The sequence below is a fragment of the Trichechus manatus genome, unplaced genomic scaffold (assembly GCF_000243295.1).
Source record: "Trichechus manatus latirostris isolate Lorelei unplaced genomic scaffold, TriManLat1.0 scaffold00235, whole genome shotgun sequence".
NCBI lineage: Eukaryota > Metazoa > Chordata > Mammalia > Sirenia > Trichechidae > Trichechus > Trichechus manatus.
Genome location: NW_004444171.1, coordinates 1,345,789 through 1,371,402, shown reverse-complemented (window position 1 = coordinate 1,371,402; position 25,614 = coordinate 1,345,789). Strand labels below are relative to the sequence as shown.

Below are 25,614 nucleotides of genomic sequence, written 5' to 3'. Positions count from 1 at the left end.
CCTCCCAGTTTTATTTTTAATACATACATGTGAAAAAATATATATATGCAAACAAATTGGGATAATCCATACAGATTTTCTGTATTTTTTTTATTCACCATTTTATTGTAAACATTTCCTATTGTTTAAATATTCTTTGAGAATATTATTACTACATGACTTTCTATGATGTATCAAAATTTATATAAATAGTATGTGAGATGTTATGTTGTATCAAATTTGTCACTCTTATAAATAATACTACAGAGGACATCCTTTAGGATAAAGGACAATAATCTTCCAAGAAGATTATTAGCTTCCTGGTAGGACACTTGGTTGAGTTCATATTCACCATTCATCTTCTACCAAAAAAATAAAACAAAAATAAGAAGTATTTCTGGGTTACTGGATCTTTCATCTAAAACAATATCCCATTCAATCCTTTTCAGAAGCCCCAATGATTCCTCTAATTTGATACTTCTCAAAGAATCTTAACAACACCCCCCAATCTAAGGTTGTATCTACTATAATAATAGATACCTTTTATTGAACACCTACTATAGGCTGTGTTTTAGCCTATTTTGTATGTTTTATGGTATCACTTTTGATCCTCAGAATATTTGTGACACTTGCATTATCAATAATCTTTTTCATAGATGAGGAAACTGAAGCTCAGAAAGGTAATGTAACTTGCCCAAGGACACAAGCTAATAAAGGCCAAGTTAGCAGGGAAGGAGAGCTGGACTGATGAGTGCTACACCAGCCCATCCGTCACCATTTGCTGGCATTAGAGTGTCCAGAGGTGTGCATGCTACCAGGAGTTAAAATTTTAAATTACCTTTTCCTTAAAGTCAATTCCATTTTCCAAGGGGCAATGGAAGTCCTTGCATTTGGTTAGGAAAAATCCTGGCATTTCTCAGTCCAGGCTTCAACACATCCCCCTTTGGGTCCAAGACACTCAATTTTTGCTGATCGAAAGCAGGCAATTATGTCTGATTTTATGGCAGGAAACCTCACCGTCCCCAGCTGACAGGACTGATTGACTGTAATTTGTGAGGCCCCAAACAGCACCCGGGTTTGGTGCCAGCTCACGGGTCCTGAGCTGGGAGGACGCTGAGCCAGCCCAAGTTATCGATCCCTTCCAGGCTGTAATTACAGCCCGGGGCATCAGCGCAGTGATGGCGCAGGGCAGAGGATCATCAAATGGCAAAGTGTCACTGTGAGGCTGGACAAATGTTGCCTGTGAAAATTGTTTCGTAAGTGAATTGGAAAGCTCTCGTGGAAGAAAAGCCGCTTCTCACAGCGCGTGAAGTGACACTTGAAAAAACAAAAAATGAAAGGACGCGTCTGCCTCAGCATCCCGTTCTCTCCGCATTTCCTTCTGTCTCTCCCACCCCAGCCGGGCTTACCATGGCAACCTTTGTTTGCTTGCAATAAAGCAAAGGTATCATTACTGCTCTCTTAGCACACAGAATAGTTCCCCACCCCACCCCCGCCCTTTCCCTCTGCAAAGATCTGTTTCCAGCAAAGGGGAAAGAAAGCCATTTGACTTCACTCTGGAGTCTGCCAAAACACACAGGCTGCATTGGAGCTACTGAGTTCTGGATGTTCCACTGCCATTTAGACTTTCTCCTTTAAAATCACTTGTTGCTGAAGGAGGAGAATTTTCTTTTAGAACACGGACGGAGTCGACAGGAAAAGCCATAATTAATTGGCATGATGATTCAAAGTCTTTCATTCGGATGTGGCACAGAAGAGAATGAACATGGGTCAGAGTGGGGGGTGGGGGAGGACTATGAGTTCCCAGGCTTTAAATAGAGACTAATTCAGATGGAGAGGCTGCAATCACTGTAAGTGGTGAGTGTGAAGGGTGAGGAGAACCAGGGTGACCCCCATCACCAGAAGCTGTGTCTTTTCAATAAGCTCCACATGTTACATTTTCAACAGATCAACCCATAAAAAACAAACTGTGTTGGGGGTCAGGAGGGAAGCAGTCCCCTGAGAAGAGTAACAGAGTGTAAAATACAGTGCCTGCCTGCAGGGAGCTTGTATTGCCGAGGGATGGCTGATTTAGCTCTGCCAGCCAAGTTATCTTTAACCTGGTCTAAAGCCATGTTTAAAATCATTGCCGATGAAAATATGGCCTGAAGGAAATGCAATGCTCCTTTTAGATGACGAACTAAGAGACTCTGAATGTTTGAGCTCGTGCATTAGAGCTATGGAAACATGAATAAATCTATTTATCTTAAATTTCCCCCCTGCCTCATAAAGATATGAGTTAGGTTAAAAGGAAAAATAAAAGCGGTGAAATCATAAAATAAAAATGGGGTATTGGGATCAATGAAGGGAGAACGAGAATGTTCACAAGAGAGCTTAGCATTTCTATTTAATTATATTCATTGTATATCTCTCTGGAAAGCTCTAAAATCTTATGAATCTATTACGTTCAACAAAAATCTACTTTCTTTTACTGTTCCTTTCCAATGTTACTGCTTGGTCAATTGATGAGTTTCTCCTAGGATTTAGAAAGACTTGGTGATCTTGAGCAGGGAGAAGGGGGGAAATGCTCACAAATGCAGTGAGGTGCATGCTGCAATAGACAGGACAGATGTGGGTTCAATCCTAAACATGCCACTTGTTAGCTGTTGATTTGGGGCAAGTTATTTAACTTCCTGAGCATCCATTTTCTCACTTGACGAAGAAAAAAAAAACAGGATTATTTTGCAAATTGTATGGAATAATATGTTATTATTGCTGTTCGTTGCCTTCAAGTTAGCTCCAATTCAAGGCAACCTTACGTGTAACAGAACAAAATATTGCCCAGTCCTGTGCCATCTTCAAGATTTTTGATTTGTTTGAGTCCATTGTTGTGACTATTATGTCAGCCCATCTCCTGGAGGGTTTCTCTCATTTTTACTGACTCTCTACTTTACCAACCATGATATCCTTTTCTAGTCATTTCTCTGCATGCTTAATCCATATTATTGTTTGCCCATTCCCAGTCTCAAAGGAGTGAATTTTGACCCATTTTTCTAACTGGTTAAAGTATGTGTTGACATCAGTGTTTGAGAGAAATCTTCCAACGCAAACTCTGAGTCTCAAGGAAAATGCATCCCCATTTTATAAGCAAATATAAACCACTCTGCCCAAGTAGTTATGAACATGGAGCTGGCCTTGTACACTGGTGTCCCAGGCCCCAGCTTCCTCCTCTGATGGAGAGGTGGATAGTACCTCCTAGACCGGGGTGTGTGAATTCCATGAGAAAATGTCTGCAAAGTTCATCTCACAATACCCGGTACACAGTGAGTGCTCAGAAATGTTAGCTATCATGGATGCATAAAATATACAAAGTAATGTTAAAATAATGATAAGGGCTAAAATGGCAATCACAGGTGTTCAGTTTTTTTCCCGTGTGAAGAAGAATGAACTTTGCAATTTCAGATTCATCTTTTTTTTAAAAAAATATGGAAACAGTAATATGTCTTCCAAAAGTTTACTGATTCGCTTGCTGTGTTCCAAACTCATGGACCTTTCCCTTGGATTTAGGGAAGTGCCAGTGAAGCCACCCTGGTGGCCCTCCTGGCTGCTCGGACCAAAGTGATGCGACATCTACAGGCAGCATCCCCAGAGCTGACCCAAGCCGCCATTATGGAAAAGCTGGTGGCCTACTCATCTGATCAGGTGAGTGTATTGGGAACGGGTGTTGGCCTGCAGTCTGGCCAAGCCTTCCAGACTGGAATGTTTGGTTTTAAAACAAATCAAATCAAAACAAAACCATGGAGCAGCATTTCAAACCCAGGAAGAAGGCCCACTAAGATAGAGCCATGTACTAGAGAGAAGGATCCTCAAATGGGAAGTAGGTCAAGTTGAAAAGAAAATTCATGCACTAAGAAGAGACCATGGTGACCAGCTCTGTTACCATTTCTCCCAGCACTGAGTTAATGCTGTAATCATTTGGCTTGCCTTCAGAGGGGCACTGTGGAAAATTAGACATAGGGCTTGAAGACATGGGCTCAAATCCTAGGTCTGCTATTGTAAGTTTTGAGGTCTCAGGCAAATCACACAAATTTCTGAGCCTTCATTTCTTTACTGTCAAACAGGCATAAAAGCACCCACCCCTTGGTGTTGCTGATCAGTCCAGCTACTGGCTACACAAAATTTAAAGGATACAAGGAGATTTATAGGATTTAAAGATTCTGCAGATATGAGCACTTAGTATAATTCCATTGATCAAACCATAAAAAAAGAGAAAAATTGGATGAGAGAGAACAGGAGGAAAGAGGATTTAGCAGTATGAGAATAATTCCATAAGACAATCTATCATTGAAAGAGCACAATAAATGTATTCATTTGCCCAGTGGTGTCACTTGGGTTTGTGTCACCCAGTGCAGTAGCTCATGGTGTCACCCCCCCCATGATAATTACTACAATATGGTAGCTAAAACACCAGAAAGTTTGACAAAATCAGCCACTATAAAAACATGAGCAGCAACGAAAACAATAGTGCATGCTTGTAACACGTGCAGATGAAACCATATGATTCGAAGCATCATTGTAATTGGGTAATAATGACAGTTCTGACTGGAGCTCATTAGAAGGTTCAAAAAGTAAATTAGCATAGAGTTTTAGCCTTTTAGGTATATTGATACATGTAAGCAGGGCTTACAAAAATTTTTGTTGTTGTTGTTATAACTAACTACAGGGATATTTTTATAAAAAATAATAAATTTCTGCTGAAACACTGCACAAAAATTTTATAGTGTCACCCCCTCTGACAGTGTCACCTGATGTAATCTGCACCCCCACATCCCCTAGTGACACGCTGGACTTGCCCCACCTTCACAGAGTTGAATTCCACAACGAATAGCTGGTTTAGCTCTGCTCACATATTTATCTTTGACGAATTTTCTTAAGCCAAACATTTAAACCACGACACTCTGCTCTGGTTAAGAAAGATTTAGCCTGAAGTAAACACAATACCCATTTCTAGATGCTTAATTAAGAGGATTACACACCTGTGTATTCTGATTCCACATATGAGGGCTAGCTGCACATGAAGAAAATTATTCATTTATATCTTCCTTGTTTCTTAGAAGGACATGAGGTGGCTTAAAAAAAAAAGCGCACATAGACGCTCAATCAATACATGTTGAGAGAAGTTGCTATGGGAAAGAGGGGGTAGTCTTCCCCAATCAGGGTTCTGTGAGAGAATTTAGCCATGCATAAAATCATTTTGGTAACAGTTTCATTAGTTCCCCACAGGAGGGTGCATAGCTAGCACAATTCTAGATGCACAGGAGTTACGTGACTTCATTTCAGAGAGTGGATGCATGAGGGCTGAATTCCTCTGTGGAACCCCAGTTGAGAATGGCTGTCAGGGAGGGGAACAAACTAGGGAGTCACTCTTTCGGGGATCTATTCACTATTTGATTTTGAGCAGGTCAGGTTTCCTAAAAGTAGAGCCTGAAGCAAGGATTTAGGTGTTCACCATTTATTGAGGGATGCTCACTGGAGGAACCTGGTAGAAGTTAGGGAAGCAGGAGAGACAAGGAAGGAGCCCAGCAAAGGTGTTGTCTCTGAGCAGGGCCAGATTAAGGCATGGGAGGGCTTTAAACACTGATAATCTGTGGTGCCCCCTCCTCTGCTTATTCACACATTCAAATGGGATATGTGAGTTATATACATACATAAATATATATATATACACACACATATATGTAACTTCTTTTTAAATATGACTATAATATTAGTGATGGAACGCAAAAGTGGCGTATGCCATTTTAGCGGAATGAGATGAACTGATTATAAAATCTTTAGTGGATGAGGGGCACTAAGATTGTTACCATATACCACGTTTTCTACCGAAAGCCCTACCAATTCCCGTCCACTGTGATGCTCGGTTTTCCTCGTGTCCTGTCCACTTGGCATCTATGGGTCTTTGCTGTGAACAACTGATGCCCCGCCTTGTGGATGCCTTGAGTACGTGCTTACCTTGCTTAGTGGGAAATCGGTCCTTGTCTCTGGGACACTCTAGCCTTAGCCTGGCCCATGGGGGACGCTCTGGAGTGTGAATTGTACCCCCCTTTAGACAAAGAGCCCACCTCTTGTATGTCAGTGCTAGTCAGCCTTGCAGTGGTGGGGCAAGGCGGCTTTGTCAACAAGAGAGTAATTCTCCAGAAGGGGGAGGGGAGAGCCATTAGTAGGTGGGGAATGGGTACACAAACCACGCCTGGAGGGTCTGGGCAGGACACTAAAAGCATCTAGGACAGGAGGCAGTTGTACATGAAGAGAACCATCCATCTCTTCTGGACAATCTAAAATTCCAGTGGTTTTAGAAACTCCCATTGTTGCCGCTAAGCCACTCCCCCTGAGACTTCTCATCCACGATTGCTTCATCCCAAACTGAGTCTTCATTTTCAGGCAAGCATTAATCCCAGGGAGCATAGGGTCGGCTGGTCACTGTGAATCTCTGAACTGATCACCTCACTCCTCATCTGAAGTTAAAGAAAAGGTACAAAGGTCAGAAAAGAACCGGTTCCTGGAGTTGTCTTAAGTTTCTTAGGTGATTTGGAGCCAAAGATGAAGAGAGTGAGAATAGTGGCTCATTAAGTGCCTTTACTCCAGGCAGTGTGCCTGACACCTCACTACTTATCGTTTTCACAACTCTCCTCTGAAGTGTCTGTTGGTTCTTTTCTCATTTTGCACATGAAGGAATGGAGGTTCAGTGAAGTCCAGTAAGCTGCCAAGATCACTCTGGAAAGGGCAGGAGCAGAGAGTCAGCAAAGGTGCCAGTGGCTTAGAAGCCCAGCTGGCTCTGCCTCCAGAGGCTGAGTAGAGGAAGCCCCACAAAGTGGTGCAGGGCAGGATCAGTCCAGGCTTTCTAACTTCATCTCCAGGCTGCACTTTCCAGGGCTCACCACTTGCTCATGAATTCAAACAAACCTCACCAATATTAACCCAGCCCCTTACCCTTACAAATGTCTGATTCATTAAACTTAAAAGCAAGGTTTGACATGAGCTGAAACAACTCCAGGAATTAAGGAATCTTCCTGAAGATGTAGGGAGGGGAAGGAAAGATCAGCAGTCCTGCCACCATTGCTTTATGAGAAGGAGCCAGGTGTTTGCGGCGGAGATTCCTGAAGAGTTTTGAGCATCTAAGGACTGCAAACAGGAAGGGGAGCCCACCCACACAAACCTAACTCTGCTGCTATCTTTCTAGGCACACTCCTCAGTGGAAAGAGCAGGACTGATCGGTGGAGTGAAGTTAAAAGCGATCCCTTCTGACGACAAGTTCGCCATGCGGGCTTCTGCCCTACAGGAGGCCTTGGAGAGAGACAAGGCTGCTGGCCTGATTCCCTTCTTTGTAAGTTACCCAGTGCTTATTGTGTATGGCCCAGTGGGAATCTCCCAGTCCTGCCATGCCTGGGCGAGGCTGGGGGATGCCAGAGCCATTGTCCAGGCTTTGGTGGTAGTTACAGGTCAGGTGGTTCTCATCTCTGCTGGCGCCAGCCTGCCACTCCTTGAGCAAGGCTGGAAGATGACTCCATCTATTTTTTGTTGAATATACCCTCAACGAAATGAATTGACACAGTGGTTACAACAATGGGCTCAAACATTGTAAAGATTGTGAGGATGGTACACGACCAGGCAGTGTTTCATTCTGTTGTACACAGGGTTGCTATGTGTCGGAACTGACTTGACGGCACCCAACACCAACAACAATAATGCTCTGATTTCAGAAACACATTGCCAGAAAACCTCAGCCCAGAATATTCTGATAATCCAAGAAGCCTGGTGTCTGCTCCTTGTCAAGTTAAAAGTGACACCATATGATAGTTCTTGGTAGCCCTTTTTGGCGTGGTAGGTACTCTAAATAACTAGGAGTGTACAATGAGTGAAATGAATTAAAATGAAAAACAAAATGTTCTTGCTGCCTAGATCTGTTGTTCTTAAAAGATTACTTGCAAGAGGTGTGTTGCAAGTGAGTAGTTACTAATTATAGATAAACTAGCTAACTCTCCAAATAGCATTCTGAGTCTCCTGTGCACAGATACACATTTTCCAGTGGGGAAGAAATAGATGGCATTGCACCTAGAGCCTGGGAATTATCATAACCCTGATATGGCAGTGGAGGTATGCCATGTCTGTGACCGAAATGTCATGTTAAGTCAATTAAAATGCTGTTACTCATGGCTCTAGCCCAGTGATTCAGACCTGGCCACACAGCTTCAGCTGGGGAGCTTTTAAACAATATGGGTGCCCAGACCTTGTTCCAGATCAATTTTGCCAGAATCTCTAGTATGCAGTCTGGCATTGGAAACCTTTAACTGCTCCTTCAAGATTCTGATGTGCAGAGAGGCAGAGTCAACATGGTGCCCTAGACAGCCACACCATGCCGTCCCCCTGCAGCAAAGACCCAAAAAACTAAGTAAAATAGATACATTCATCAATCCTGGAAACCTGAACATCAAATGAAGGGGTAAAGAACTAGATCAAACACCAAATGAAGGAAGAAACTGATAGAAAACAGAGAATGAGGAGAGATATAGAGTGGAGGCCCCCTGCCAACTAACATGGCACAGTGTCACCGTTTTGAAACGCAGCGAGCAATGACTCTGGACAGGGAGTACAGGAAGGCAACTTCACAGAGCTCGCAACAGGAGACAGAGCACACGGTAACCAGAGAAACATACTATCCCATCCCTCACCCTTCTGGTGAGTAGAAGCAGGAACCACTCCCCCAATCCTGGCAGTCCCCACTGCTGGGGTCCACAATAGGATCCCTCCCTCCTCAGGTCCATCCCACCCCCTTCTGCCATACTTTTCTTCTTTCTCTTTCTCCCTCCCACCTAGCCCCGTACAATACCTCCACCCCCTTCCTGCTGGCTCACACTGCATTGCCATTAGAGAACAGAAAAACAATAGAAAGAATCAACAAGACCAAAAGCTGGTTCTTTGAATGGATCAAAAAAATCAACAAATCATTAGCTAAACTGACAAAAGAAAAACAGGAGAGGAGGCAAATAACCTAAATAAGAAGTGTGATGGGGGATATTACAACAGACCCAACTGAAATAAAAAGGATCATAAACAAATACTATGAAAAATTATACTCCAACAAATATGAGAACCTAGAGGAAATGGGCAAGTTTCTAGAAACACATTACCTACCTAAACTAACACAAACAGATGGAAAATCTGAACAGACCCTAACAACAGAAGATATTGAAGAGGTAATGTTAAAAAAATAAATAAACCTCAACAAAAAAAGTCCTAGCCCGGATGGCTTCACTACAGAATTCTACAAACATTCAGTGAAGAGCCTACACCAATACTACTCAAACTATTTCAGAGCATAGAAAAGGAAAGATTTCTCCTGAGTTCATTCTATGAAGCCAGCATAACCCTAATACCAAAGCCAGGCAAAGACATCACAAACGAAGAAAATTACAGACCAATATCTCTCATGAATATAGATACAAAAACTCTCCACAAAATTCTAGCCAATAAAATTCAGCATCATAAAAAAAAAAATACACTATGACTAAGTGAGATTCATCCCAGGGATGCAAGGATGGTTCAACATTAGAAAATCAATCAATGTAATCTACCACATAGATAGAACAAAATAAGAGAATCACAAGATCATCTCAATCGACACAGAAAAGACATTTAGTAAAGTCCAATATCCACTCCTGATAAGAACTCTCAATAAAATAGGAGTAGAAGGGAAATTCCTCAACATAATAAAGAAAATCTATGCAAAACCAACAGCCAACATTATTCTCAATGGAGAGAGGCTGAAAGCATTCCCCCTGACAATGGGAATAAGACAAGGATGCCCTTTATCATCATTCCTATTTAACATTGTGTTTGAAGTCCTAGCTAGAGCAGTATGGCAAGAAAAAGAAATAAAGAGCATCCCAATCAGTAAGGAGAAGTAAAACTATCCCTATTCACAGATGATATGATACTATACATAGAGAACCCCGAAGATTCCACAAGAGAACTACCAGAACTAATAGAAAGATTCAGCAGAATAGCAGAATACAAGATAAACATACAAAAATCAGTTGGATTCCTATACACCAACAAAGAGAACTTTGAAAAAGAAATCAGGAACACAATACCATTTATAATCACCCCTAAAAAGATAAAATACTTAGGAATAAATCAAACCAGGGTCATAAAAGACCTATACAAAGAAAACTACAAAACACTACTGCAAGAAAAGAGACTTGCATAAATGGAAAAACATACCATGCTCATGGATAGGAAGACTCAACATTGCAAAAATGGCAATTCCACCCAAAGTGATCTACAGGTATAATGCAATCCTGATACAAATACCAACAGCATTATTTAATGAGATGGAAAAACTAACCACCAACTTTATGAGGAAAGGAAAGAGGCCCCTGATAAGCAAAGCATTATTGAAGAAAAAGAACAAAGTAGGAGGACTCACACTACCTGATCTCAGAACCTACTATACAGCTACAGTAGTCAAAACCACCTAGTACTGGTACAACAACAGACATATAGATCAGTGGAACAGAACCGAGAGTCTAGATGCAAATCCATCCACCTATGATCAGCTGATCTTTGACAAACACCAAAGTGGAAAAGACAGTCTTTCTAACAAATGGTATTGGCAAAACTGGTTGCCCATCTGTAAAAAAATGAAACAGAACCCATACCTCACACCATATGTAAAAACTAACTCAAAATGGATCAGAGACCTAAATATAAAACCTAAAAAGATTAAGATCATGGAAGAAAAAATAGGGACAATGCTAGGGGTCCTAATACATGGCAGAAATACAATACAAATGTTAGCTATAATTAGTATAATACATAGTATTAGTATAATACATACACACACATACATTTATATATAGGTATGTATGTTGTTGTTAGTTGTCATTGAGTTGGCCTCGAACTCATGGAGACACCACGCACAACAGAACTGAACACGGCCAGGTCCTGTGCCATCCCCAAGATCAGTTGCAGATAGGACTGCTGTGCTCCATAGGGTTTTCATTGGCTGATTTTTGGAAGTAGATCCTCAGGCCTTTCTTCCTAGCCTTCATTGACAGGTGAGTGATGCCTGCACTTGAGGTGCATTGGCTGGGAATTGAACCCAGGTCTCCCACATGGGAGGCGAGAATTCTGCCGCTGAAATCTTTTTCCTATTGAGCAGTGTTTGCATTCTATATCTCTTTTCCATCCTTTTACTTTTAAACTTCCTATTCCCTAATATTTAAGATGTCTCTTGTAAACAGAATATGGTGGGGTGGTTGTTTTTGGTTTGCTTGTTTGTTTCTTAATCCAGTGTAACAATTATTAACTATTTAGTCCATTTACACTTCAGGTAATGATTGATACGTTTGGTTTATATTTACCATTTTGCTATTTGTTTTCTATGATTGTTTTGCTCTACTTTTTTGCCTTTTATTGGATTAACCAAGCATTTTATATTATTCCACTTTTCCTCACTTAAGCTTGTTTGCTATATATTCTTTGATTATACTTTTAGTTGTTATCTTTAGATATTAAAATGTACATCCTTAACTTATTTAAGTCTAATATAAATGAGTGCTTTTACACGTCCCAGATAAAGCTAGAGCCTTAGAATAGTTTAACTCTATATACCTCCCTTTCTCCTTTGTGTTACATTTTAATTCTACATATATTTAAAACTCTAAAAGACACTATTATTGTCTTATATAGCCAATATTTATTTACATAAACTCACATATTTCTCTTTTCACTGCTCTTAATTCCTCCCTGAATTTTCTTGTTTCCATCTGAGGTCATGTGCTTCTGTCTGAAAAAACTCCCTTTAGAATTTCCTTTAGTGTGAAACTGGTACAATGAATTATCTTAGTTTTTATGTGTCTGAAAATGTCTATTTTGCTCTCACCTTTCGCCTTTGTTGAGTGTAGAAATGGAAACCACCTGGCGTAGTGGTTTAAAGTTCAGCTGCTAACCAACAGGTCGGCAGTTCAAATCCACCAGGTGCTCCTTGGAAACCCTACGGGACAGTTCTACTCTGTCCTATAGGGTCACTATGAGTCAGAATCGACTTGATAGCAACAGGTTTTTTTGTTTGTTTTTGGTATTTATAGAAATCAAAGTTGGTAGCTATTTTCTTTAGTAATTTTAAATATGTAAGTCTGTTAACTTCTTTGCTCCATGATTTCTGTTGAGGAATTAACCGTCAGTTTTAATGTTGCTGTTATGAAGATAATGTGGCAATGCAGCTTTTTTTTCCCCTGGCTAGTTGCATCATTTGTTTTTGTGTTTGTTTTAAGGCAGTTTTTACTATGATGCAAGTAAAATTGGTTTTCTTTGTATTTACTCTGCTTGGGTTTCACAGAACTTCTTGAATCTGTGAGTTGGTGTCTCTCATCAGTTTTGGAAAATTCTCAAACATTATCTTTTCAGAGTTTACTTCTGCCCATTTTCTCTCTCCTCTTATTCTAGGACCCTGTTTACACTTATATTAGATCTTTCCACTGAGTCCCAACTATCTCTTATACTCCTTTACATTTTTCCTGGTTTTTTAATCTCCATGCTTCTGTCTAAACTATTTTCCAGTTTACTAATTCTCTCTTTGACTATGTCTAGCTGATAAATGAATATATCATGTTCTAAATTTCAAATATTAATTTTTTAAATTTATTTTGATTCAAAGAAAGTTGCAAAGATAGTGCAGAGAGGTTTCTTGTATCCTTCATGCAGTTTCCCCCAATGGTGACATCTTACATAACTGTAGTACAATAGCAAAACAAGGAAACTGACATTGGTACACTGTGTGTGTATAGTTCTATGTAGTTTTATTACATATCACATGACCTGAAGGAACGCAGTTCTACTCTGAAGCACATGGAGTCACCATGAGTTGGAAACAACTAGACAATGATGTGTTCTGGTTTTATATTAATGTAACCACAACTTCAATCAAGATATAGAACTATTTAATTACCACAAAAATCTTCCTCATGCTACACCTTTATAGCCATACCTAACCCACTGACCATGCCTAACCACTAACCTGCTTTCCATCTTTATACTTTTGTAATTGTGATGACGTTACATGAATGAAATGATACAGTATGTAGCCTTTTAAGATTAGCTTTTCTTCATTCAGCGTAATGCCCTTGAGATCTATCCAAGTTGTTTCATGTATCAATAGCGCACTCCTTTTTATTGCTGAGTAATATTTTGCGGTATGGATGTACCACATTTTTCTTTTAAACATTCACATACTGAAGGATGTTGTGATTGTTTCCATCTTTTGGCTATTACAAGTAAAGTTTCTATGAACGTCGATGTACAAGGAAGGTTTTGTGTGGAGATAAGTTTTCGTTTTTCTGGGATAGATGCCCAAGGGTACAATTGCTGGGACATATGGTAGTTGTATGTTTAGTTTTTAAAGAAACTGCCGAAGTATTTTCTAGAATGACTACCATTTTACTTTCCCACGAGCAGCGTATGAGAGATCCAGTTTCTCCACAGCCTCCCCGGCATTTGGTATTCTTACTTTTTTTTTTTTTTTTAATTTTAGCCTTTCTGGGAGGTGTATAATAGTATCTCATCATGGTCTTAATTTTCATTTCCCTGTTGACTAGTGATCCTGAACATCTTTTCATGTGCTTATTTGCCATCCATATATCATCTCTGGTGAAATGTGTCCTCTTGTCTTTTGCCCATTTCTAAACTGATTTTTTTTCTATTGAGTTTTGAGAACTCTTTATATATTCTAGATATGAGTCCTTTGTCAGGTAAGGGGTTTTCAAATATTTTCTCCCAGTATGTAGCTTGTATTTTCATCATCTTAACAGGATCTCTCACAGCAAAAAAGTGTTTAATTTTGATGAAGTTAATTTTATTGATTTTTTTCTTTTATAGATTGTACTTTCGGTTTGGTATGTCTTAGAACTCTTTACCAAGCCCTAGGTTCCAAAGACCTTCTCCTATTTTTTCTTCTAAAAGTTTTATAGTTTTATATTTAAATCTATGATTTATTTTGAGTTGAAGGGTGAGATTTAGGTCAAGGTTCTTTTTTTTTTTTTTGGCCTATTCTGTTCATATTTATTCACCAGCATCTATTAAAAGACCATCCTTCATCTACTGAACGGCTTTTGCACGTTTGTCAAAAATCAGTTGGCCATATTTGTATGAAGCTATTTCCGGGTTTTCTGTTCTGTTCCATTGATCTATATGTCTATCCTTTTGCCAGTACCACACAATCTTGATTACTGTAGCTATATAATATGTCTTGAAATTGGGAAGACTGATTCTTCCCACTTTATTCTTCTTTTTCAAAATTATTTTAGCTATTCTAATTTTTTTTTTACCTTACATATGAATTTTCTGATAAACTTATCTATATATACAAAAAATCTTGTTGGAATTTTGATAGGAATTACTTCAAACCTGTATGTCAATTTGGGGAGAATTGACATCTTTCCACATTGAGTCTTCTAATCCATGAACACAATATGTCTCTCCATTTATTTACATTTTCTTCAATTTCTTTCATTGGCGTTTTGTAGTTTTCAGCATATAAGCCCTGTACATGTTTTGTTTCTTTTTTCTTTTTTTGAACAATTGTAAATGGTATTATATTTTTAATTTTAGTGTCTGTAGGTTTATTGCTAGTATATAGAAATAAAATAATTTTTTATGGTGATCTTGTATCCTGCAAACTTGTTGAATTCACTTATGCATTCTAGGAATTTTTTTGTTGTAGATTTCTTGGAGTTTTCTCTGTAGATAATCATGTCAACTGTAAATAGCTACAATTTTATTTCTTATTTTCTAATTGGTGCCTTTTGGTTCCTTTTCTTGCCTTATTGCACTGGCTAGAACTTCCTGTACTGTGTTGAATACCAGTGGTGAGAGCAGACATCCTTGCCTTGTATGCTTTTGTCCGCTGTGATTTTTTTCTTGGCCTCTTTCCCTTTCAGCTTAGGAAGCAGCAAGTACTTTGAGGGGAAAAATTAGTGCAGATTATCAGGGAAAACATTTAGTTTTTCATGATTAAGTATGATGTTCCAACCAAAAAACTAAACCCATTGTCATCAAGTTGATTCTGACTCATAATGTTGCTATAGGACAGAGTAAACTGCCCCATAGGGTTTCCTAGATTGTAATCTTTATGGAATCAGACCACCACATCTTCCTCCTTTCAGTTAGCAGCCAAGCATTTAAACACTATGCCACCAGGATTCCTTTAAGTATGATGATGTTAGCTGTAAGTTATTTGTAGATGTTCTCATCAACTTCAGGACATTTCCTTCTATTCCTAGTATTCTGAGTATTTTTATCATTAATCGTTGTTAAATTTTGTCAAATACCTTTTCTGCATTGATTGATACGATCAGATAGTGTTTTTTTTCTTTAATCTGCTGATATGATGGATTTCCCCTTGAATTTCAAATATGAACCAGTCTTGCATTCCTGTAATAAACCCCCATAGGTCACGGTGGTGCAAATGGTTTGTGCTCAGCTGGTAACCAAAAGGTTGACGGTTTGAACGCACCCAGCAGCACTGCGGAAGAAAAGTTCTGGCAGTCTGCTTCTGTAAAGATTCAGCCAAGAAAACCCTATGAAGCAGTTCTAGTCTGTAACACATGGGATTGCGATGAGTCAGAACTGACTCAATGGTACAAAACAACTATAGAGGACATGGAACCAGGGATATCATTGCTGTTGTTAGATAGATCCTGGCTGAAAGCAAGAATACCAGAAAGATGTTTATCTGTGTTGTATTGACTATGCAAAGGCATTTGACTGTGTGGATCATAACAAATTATGGACAACATTGCGAAGAATGAGAATTCCAGAACACTTAATTGTGCTCAAGAGTAACCTGTACATAGATGAAGAGGCAGTTGTTCAGGACAAAACAAGGGGATACTGAGTGATTTAAAGTCAGGAAAGGTGTGCCTCAGAGTTGTATCCTTTCACCATATCTATTCAATCTGTATGCTGAGCAAATAATCCAAGAAGCTGGACTATATGAAGAAGAACATGACATTAGGATTGGTGGAAGACTTATTAACAACCTTCGATATGCAGATGACACAACCTTGCTTGCTGAAAGTGAAGAGGACTTGAAGCACTTACTCATGAAGATCAAAGACCACAGCCTTCAGTATGGATTACACGTCAACATAAAGAAAACAAAAATCCTCACAACTGGACCAATAAGCAACGTCACGATAGCTGGAGAAAATACTGAAGTTGTCAAGGATTTCGTTTTGTTTGGATCCACAATCGATGCATGGAAGTGGCACCCAAGAAATCAAAAGACACATTGCATCTGCTGCAAAAGACCTCTTTAAAGTGTTGAAAGGCAAAGATGTCACCTTGAAGACTAAGGTGTGCCTGACCCAAGCCATGGTGTTTTCAATTGTCTCATGTGCATGCGGAAGCTGGACGATGAATAAGGAAGACTGAAAAAGGATTGACACCTTTGAAATGTGGTGTTGGCAAAGAATATTGAATATATCATGGACTTCCAAAAGAAAGAACAAATCTGTCTTGGAAGAAGTACAACCAGAATGCTCCTTAGAAGCAATGATAGCGAGACTACATCTTACATACTTTGGACATGTTATAAGGAGGGATCAGTCTCTGGAGATGAACATCATACTTGGTAAAGTAGCAGGTCAGTGAAAAAGAGGAAGACCCTCAATGAGATGGATTGACACAGTGGCTGCAACAGTGGGCTCAAGCATAACAACGATTGTGAGGATGGCGCAGGACAGGGCTGTGTTTCATTCTGTTGTACATGGGGACACTATGAGTCAAAACTGACTCAACAGCACCTAACAACAACAACATATAGGTACATATATATTCTAATTGCTAGTACTTTAAGAATTTTTACATCTATGTTCATGAGGGCTATTGGTCTGTAGTACTGTCTTTTTCTGGTTTTGGTATTAGGATATTGGATTTATAAAATAAATTGAAAAGTTTTTCCTTTTCTTCTATTTTCTGGAAGAGATTGTATAGAATTGATGTTATTCTTCTTTAAGCATTTGATATTCTTCAGTGAAATATCTGGGATTGAGATATATTTCTTGGGAGCTTTTCAAATTATGAATTTATAGGGCTATTCAAATTATTTATTTCATATTGTATTCATTGTAGTAGTTTGTGCTTTTTAAGGAACTGGTCCATTTCATCCAAGTTGTCAAATTTATGTGGGTAGAGTTTTTCATAGGATTCTTTTTTGATGTCGGCATTCCTAATATTGGTAATTTGTGTCATCTTTCTCTCTCTTTTTGGTGAATCTTGCTAGAAGTTTGTCAGTGTTATTGATCTTTTCAGAAACTAGTTTTCATTTCATTGATTTTCTCTATTTTTTGTTTCAATTTCATTTATTTCTGTCCTTATGTTTGTTATTTCCTTCTATGTGCTTGCTTTGGGCTTATTTTGCTACACGTTTTTCTGATTTCCTGAGACCTTTCCACTTTTCTAGTGTAAGGATTCAGGGTATGAATCTCCCTTTTAGCACTACTTTAGTTAAGTCTCTCACATTTTGATGTGTTATACTTTCATTTTCACTCAGTTCAATGTATTTTTTAATTTCTCTTGAGATTTCCTCTTCAGCACATGGGTTATTTAGAACTGTTATTTAGTTTCCAATTGTTTGAAGATTTTCTTGTTGTAGTTCTGTCATTAGTTTTGATTGTATCATGGTTACAAAACACACTCTCTGTGGCTCAGGATATAGTCTGTCTTGGTATATGTTCCATGGGTGCTTGAAAAGAACGTGTATTCTGTTGTTGGGTGGAGTGTTCTATAAATATTTACTATATCCTGTTGGTTGATGGTGTTTTGAGTTCTTCTCTCTTGTGTAGAGGAAACTTGCTGATCTTCTGTTCAGTTGTTCTGTCAATTGTTGAGAGAGGGGTGTTGAAGTATTCGGCTGTTACTATGGATACTTTTATTTCTCCTTTCAGTTCTATTAATTTTTCCTTCATATATTTTGTGTTTATTTATTTATCTTGTGTTTGATGCGTATTTAAGATTGCTTTGTCATCTTGATGGATTGACCCTCTTATCACTGTGTAACATACCTTTCTATTCCTGCTAATTTTCTTTTCTCTAAAGTCTACCTGATATTAATACAGCCCCCACTGCTTTTTTTGATTAATGTTTGGATGACATATTTTATCCCATCCTTTTACTTTCAGTCTACCTATATCATTATATTTGAAGTGAGTTTCTTGTAGAGAGCATAGTTGGTCATGTTTATTTATTTTTAATCCACTCTGTTGATCTCTTTCAATTGGTGTATTTATACAATTTACATTTTAATGTAATGTTAGGGCTTAAGTCTGCCATTTTATTTTTATTTTCTGTTTGCCGTCTCTTTTTTTTTTTCTCTATTTTCTTTATTCCTCCTTCCTGTGGGTTATTTATATTTTAGAATTTCATTTTGATTTACCTATACAGTTTTTTAGTATATCTCTTTGTGTGGCTTTTTTTTTTCTGGTTGCTGTAGTTATTATATTACATATACATATCTTATCACAGTCTGCAGATGTCAACATTTTACCAGTTGGAGTGAAGTATAGAAACTTTACCTCATTTATGTCCCTTTACCCTTCCCCCATTAATAATATAATTGTGTTGAATATTTCTTCTACATACATTGAGAACCACATCAGATAGTGTAATAAATTTTGCTTCAAACGTCAAACATAATTTAGAAAACTTAGGAGAAGGAAAGTCTGTTGTATTTACTAATATTTTCGCTCTTTCTATTGTTCTCTCTTTTTTCCCAGTGATTCAGGATTGCATCTTTTCTTATTTGCTTTCTCTCTAGAGAACTTTCTTTAGTCATTCTTTTAGGGTAGGTCTGCTGGTGACAAATTCTCTTAGTGTTCTTTCATCTGAGAATGTCTTAATTTCCCCTTTATCCCTGAGGGATAACAAATGTTGAACTTTCCAATTCTAAAATTTTTATCTGATTCTCTTTAACAGATTTTAGTTCTCTGGTGAAACTTGCCATCTTGTCATTTATTTTACTGAACATAGTAATCACAATTATTTTAATTATGCTAACTCTAATATCTGTATCACTATAAGTCTATTTTCTATTTTGCTTTTTTTTCCTCTTGATCTCTTAGTCCTGTTTCCTGATATAACTCATAATTTTTTTTATCAATGTTGAACTTAGTGTATGAATTATATACTAGTGTATAGCAGCTTTAGATTATGTTGTTTTCCTCTGTAAAGGATTTATCCTAGCTTCTAGTAGGAAGCTGAAGAAGTGAAAGACCACCTTAATACAATCAGAGGCTGAGCTTGCACAAGGCTGCGTTCTGACTTTGCAAAGTTCTAACTACCTCTGCTTTGCCCTTATTCCTATTATGTTGCCTTCCTGACAGTGGGATGTTTTTCAGGTCCCCAGTTCATTGGTGGAGCCCTGGTGGTGCAGTGGTTAAGTGATACAGCTGCTAGCTAAAAGGTTGGCAGTTCAAATCCACCAGGCACTCCTTGGAAACCTTATGGGGCAGTTCTACTCTATCTTTTAGGGTTGCTATGGGTCAGAATTGACTTGATGGCAACAAGTAACAGGTTCATTGGTAGGAGTCACTGTGTTGTGCAAATGGTTAATGCACTTGACTGCTAACTGAAAGTTTGGAGGTGTGAGTCCACCCAGAGGTGCCGTGGAAGAAAGTCATGGTTATCTAATTCTAAAAAATCAGCCATTGAAAACACTACAGAGCACAGTTCTACTCTGACACACATGGGGCTGCCATGAGTTGAAATTGACTTCATGGCAACTTTTTTTGTTGTTTTTGCTTTATTAGTGTAGACCCCAATTTTTGCCTTTCCAGCATCATCAGACTGCTGAAAACTCCACTCAGATTTTCATCTTTTTTTCTCCTTGGCCTCTTTTCCTTTCAGCTTAAGAAGTAGCAAATACTTTGAGGGGAAAGCAGTGCAGCATATCGGGTTCAGTTTTCTGTATTTCCTTTCTTTCTGGCATCTTGATTCCTCAAGTCCTGGTTTCCATGGCAACCTAAACTCCAATACATTTACTCAGCCCTGTAAGGTCTTAACACTCTGCTGGCTTCACAGCCTTTCCACAAAGCCCTCTGCCTCGAAGTGCAGCCTCTTGGCACTGGGAACCGTAAGAACCAACACAGGTACTGAGGGAAAGGCAGTGACAGAATGTTGGACCCACTCCAGTGAGTTTCTCTTCTTTCTGGGATCTTGGCTCCTTAAGTCTTGGCTGCTTTGGAAGCTTTTCAATACCTTCACACCAATGGAGTTTGAATTTTCCAGATGTTTTTTTCTGGAACTGTTGGTTGGTGGCATAGTGGTTAAGAGCTATGGCTGCTAACCAAACGGTCAGTAGTTCGAATCCATGAGGCGCTCCTTGGGGACTCTATGGGGCAATTCTACTCTGTCCTATAGGATCACTATGAGTGGGAATCAGCTCGACAGCAATGGATTTGGTTTGGTTTAGTCCATCATAGCCAAACTGGAAATGCAAATTAAAATAACGGCATATTATTAATGAAGAACAAGTTTCCTTTTTTTTTCAGTTTTTTTACCAATTTTTTCTGGCCCTAGAAAGTTTGGAAATCATAGGAGAGTATAGAGAAGCAAATAAAAATCAGAGAAAAAATATTTAACATTTCAGTTTATATCTTTTTAGCTCTTTCTCTACATACATTTACATATGTTTGCTTTAAAGAAAATTAGGATCATGTTGTAGACATTGACTTGTGACTTTCTTCGCCCCGTATATTATGGGCATTTTTCCAGGTCATTATTTATTATATGAAAATGCTATTCTATTAAAAAGTTGCATAGTATTTCATTATATCTCAATTCCCCTCTTCTCTCTCTCTCTTCTTCCCAAATTATTTTATAAATGTTGATAGTGTCCCTACTGGCCAGGAGCTGGGGCAGCACCAAAATGCTCTTGGAAAGATTTGGTTCAGATAATGGAAAAAGAGGATTGGCTAAAGGCTTTTAATAAGGTGAAACTTAGGTACAGAAGGACAGCACTGAATCCAGCTTGTTATCTTAAGTAGGTAGCTATGGGAGTGTGAAGCCGGTGAGTGGAAAAAAAAAACAAACCCAAACCCATCGTCATCGAGTCAATTCCAACTCATAGCGACCCTATAGGACAGGGTAAAACTTTCCCATAGGGTGTCCAAGGAGCAGCTGGTGGATTCAAACAGCCAACCTTTTGGTTAGCAGCCGAGCCCTTAACCACTATGCCGTGAAAGCTCTATCGCCCAACTGTTTTTGATAAAACTATAGGCATAATGCTTATCATTATGCATATGTGTAATAATTATATGCATAATTCTGGGATACAAGCTCTAAGCCTTCATTATCTTCTCAAATGGGTTGGGGAGCCCTCAAAATTTAAGACCTATTGCTGAAAACAAGGGGGATATTTTGCAGGGTTTGAACCAGGAAAGCTAAATCTCTGCACTCCCGTGAACTAGTTTGGGATTTTAACAAAGTTTTCCCCTTTTTTCTTGTGAGGATTTGTCTTATCTAACTAGCCAATTTTATGATGTCAGGCCCAAGGCAGAGGCAACGCCTGCAAGGCATATGCAAGAGCAGAGCAGGCTTGTTGAATGCAAGCGCAAAAGAAGGCAGGTGAGGAGGTCACAGGGGCTCTGCCCTCACAAAGGGGCGCAGGGAGCTCCTGAGATGTGGCTCAGGCAGCAAGAATGCCTCGGGCTCTCTGAGCGAGGGACCTTATCAGAGGTGGAGCGTCTGCTTCCTGCCCATGCACAAATGTGATTATGTCTCTGCGGAGAGGGCTGAAATGAGGTTAGCGTCACTGTGCCAGGCTGAGCTGCGTAATCAGAGCCTGGAGCGGAGCAGGTGCTATGGCTTTCAAGTGGTTTCTGAGAATTAGGACAAGCTGATTTGTAGCTCAGAGCCACGTAGAAAAACCACTTAGAACATTGTCCACGTGGAGCTGGTCGTTTGTCAGCCTGGCACATCCTCACTCAGAGCCTGGATCTCCACCGCCTGCCCATGGGTCTCTCTCCGAGAGGCCAAGTGCGTGGGTTTGTTGACAGGGCCTCGCTGGCAGGGTCCTGGGGTTTCAGCAGGCTTAGACTTCAATGGCTAGGGTCCCAGGGGTCCTGACTCCCCAAGACACAGTTAGAGCAACAGGAGTTAACTACACCTGTGTTCACATCTTGGTTGCTCCTACCTGTGGTCCTTGGACCAGTACCCATTTCTCAGACTCACTTCTGTCAACTCTAAAGTCCAAAACCCGTTGTTATCGAGTTGATTCTGACTCATAGGTCAGAGTAGAACTGCCCCATAGCTTTTCCAAAGAGTGGCTGGTAGATTCGAATTGCCACACCAGGGCTCCAGCTCTAAAGTAGGGGTCATAAAAAGTAGTTAACTCATAAGGTTGTCGTGATGAATAAATACAATGTATGATAAATGATAATAAACGATAAATATAATGTACACTCTCAGCATTAGGTCTCACATAGAATAAGCTCTCAAGAAATATCACCTATTACTATTCTCAGCTGGGGCCACTATCAGGACAAGTCAAGATTTAATTCTTTGGATAAAAATATTTTATGTTCTCAATTAAAAAAAAAATCTGTGATTACACCTAAGTCTAAGAATAAGAGTTTATATTAACCAAACTCTCATCTCAAGAAGTGAGCACTATTAATATTTGGTGAAGATCATTCCAGATGCACACATAATAAATGAACTGATTGATAGAAAAAATATTAACCATAGGATATTTAATATGTATGTAATTTTAAAAACAGAAGTTATTGCATTTAGTTTAAATAAAATTTAACAGGAGAAAATGATCCTGAAATGAAACTGTAGAAAATACTGAACTACAGCTATGCCATTCCTAAGAGATTCTTTTAAGAAAATAAATTATAAGAAATATTAAGACGGTGATGTGATTCTACAGGTTTTTTTTAACTATATAGTTTTTTAAAAGCATGGACAAAGCATTTTAATATGCAGTACATATCAGCCTAAATGGCACACTGATTTGAATTCCCACTAAATGATGAAACCAATGCAGCGAACGTTTGACGTTGTAACGGGGACAGCAGGTGCAGAGGTGTGGAGAGAAGGAGGCTCGGGCACCAAAGAAGATGTGGAGGTGTGTAACATCCAAGCCCACTGGGGCCTTGTAGACTAGGAGGTCCTATGCTAAACACATTTGTTGTAAATGAGAATACAGAAGCCCAGAGGTGCTAATGCAGCACAGGGCTGAGTCTCCAACCCAGGTCTTCTTGCCCCAAATGCATGGCTTCATTGCTTGCCCCTGCCATGCTGGGAGTAACCCCTAGAGGACTGAGCTCCCTTTGAGCGTGCGCCTGTGAGAGAGCAAGTCCTACTCGGACCAGCTTTGAGGCCACTTCCTGTGACTGGGTGTGGATCATCTTTGCGCTCTGGGCAGGGCTCACGCTATCTGAGAAACAGTCTCAGGTATCTCCCTCAGACCAAGGCCAGGGCCATGGGCCTAGCAGGTAGAGCCATCCAGAGGGGAGACACAATGCTACCGTGGCAAGAGAACTTTGACTGTCTGAGAGGCAAATTTGGTGTTCAGGTCAAATGCAGGCTGTCAGGTGTGAAGAGCCCAAAGGCCTCAGATGGGGTTGTGTGGATTTCTGACCTCTCCATCTCTATTCTCAAGCACGTAGTGTTGCTGATATCTCAGTGGGGGCTCAATAAAGGTTGCAAAATTGAATTAACTTTCATACTCTCATTACAACTCAGGAGAAATCTCATTATCCAGGCAGTGCATCAGTAAATCAATTACAGTCTTTGGTTTTGTAAAGAGGTTATGCCTTTTAAAAAAAACATTAATGATCATTTGGAGATTTTTCAATTCTACAAATATTTTTCAGCACTTCTTCTGTGTTCAGCAAAGTACAAGTTCCTAGCAATGCAAAGAGAAATAAGACGCAAAGCCTGGCTTTAAGAGCATCCTGGGTCTGGTGGGTGAGGCAGACCCGTGGGGGTCCGATGTGCGTAGTTGCCACTTCACTACAGGGTGCTCCGGGATCTAGAGTTGTTTTTGTTGTTAGGTGCCATTGAGTTGGTTCTGACTCATAGAGGCCCTATGTACAACAGAATGAAACACTGCCTGGTCCTGTGCCATCCTCACAACCGTTGCCCACTGTTGCAGCCACTGTGTCAACCCATTTTGTTGAGGGTCTTCCTCTTTTTTGATGACCCTCTACCTTGCCAAGCATGATGTCCTTCTCCAGGGACTGGTCTCCCCTGATAACATGTCCAAACTATGTGAGATGAAGTCTTGCTTCCAGGGAGCACCCTGGCTGTACTTCTTCCAAGACAGACTTCTTCCAAGACAAGACATTCTTCTGGCAGTCAGTCCGTGGTATATTTAATATCCTTCATCAACACCACAATTCAAACACATCAATTCTTTGGTCTTCCTTATTCATTGTCTAGCTCTCTCATGCATATGAGGTGATTGAAAATACCATGGTGTTGCCAAACCCAGGAAGGTGGGTCCTGTTTGGTACGTTCAGACTTGTCAATGATCTGGACACTGGTCTTTGAGAAAGAGAAAGTAACTTTGTTGCAATGCGCAGAGCAAGGAGCTGGGAGGAAGGTCCTCAGATCCGACTCCCTGAGCTATGAGGAAACAGGGCTTAATATGTGATTTGAGCAACAAGATGGCAGCCTTGCATACTGGGGCATACTGGGGAGGGAAAATTCTAGAAGGAATACATAGGGAAGACATTGCAGGAATTATGGCAGCCAGGAAACAGAAGGTTCTTGTCAGACCTATCGCTTCAGAAGGGGGTCCAGGTGATGATTTTCCTTCTGATTTGTTCCATCTGTTACTGTGTCCTCTGTTGAGGTCAACTAACGGTCACAGCTGGCCCTTCTGCGCATGTGGGGCAGGCCAAATCTGGCTTGGGCAAGTTTAAGGCAGTCTTGTCTGACTAATGGAATTTTACTGGCATGCGTAGGGTCAGGCTACAATGGCAATTCTGGCCCACACTTCCCAGTCATGAGACCAGCAACACTCAACGCTCTCTTGGAAGAATTACTTCGAAGTCAGTAACACTTTCTCATTTCTCTCTTTATGAGAACAAAATTTCCTCCTTTGAGGATTAATTTAATTTTGGAGAATAGTATCGTTCAGAGAGAGAAAGGCAGCAGAGCAAAGCTAGTGAGGAATATTCTTGGTCAAAATCTTGGTGTGGCTCTTAGCTGACCTCAAAGGCTGTTCTAAAAGATGCATTCCAGAAATGTTTGAGCAACTGAGTCTTGCTGGAGTACGTGTGGTTTCTTGTGTGCTTTCTACTCTGCACACACCCACCCCAACCTAAGTAAAAGCAACCAGACTTCCTACTATAGAGTAGGAAGTCTATTCTTATATTCAAATTGTATATGCTTATAGTTAATAATTAGAACTGCCTCAAACGGTTTCTCAGGAGTAGTTGGTGGATTTGAACTGCCAACCTTTTGGTTAGCAGTCGAGCTCTTAACCACTGCACCACCAGGGCTCCATTAATAAAGCAGAATATAGGATAGGAAGAGCTGATGTAGGTAATGTGGTCAAGTGCCCTATTTCTGCTCCAGGACCTG

General features: G+C 39.7%; 1 protein-coding gene across 1 annotated transcript in view; it reads left to right on the top strand.

The window, feature by feature from the left end:
* The window catches only part of DDC (dopa decarboxylase), a 55,880-nt gene that overhangs the window by 19,486 nt on the left and 10,780 nt on the right, over window positions 1-25,614 (top strand). The window contains exons 4-5 of the mRNA XM_012559334.1: window positions 3,526-3,660; window positions 7,199-7,342. Of these exons, the coding sequence (XP_012414788.1) occupies window positions 3,526-3,660; window positions 7,199-7,342 (279 nt within the window). The remainder of the gene's footprint in view (window positions 1-3,525; window positions 3,661-7,198; window positions 7,343-25,614) is intronic.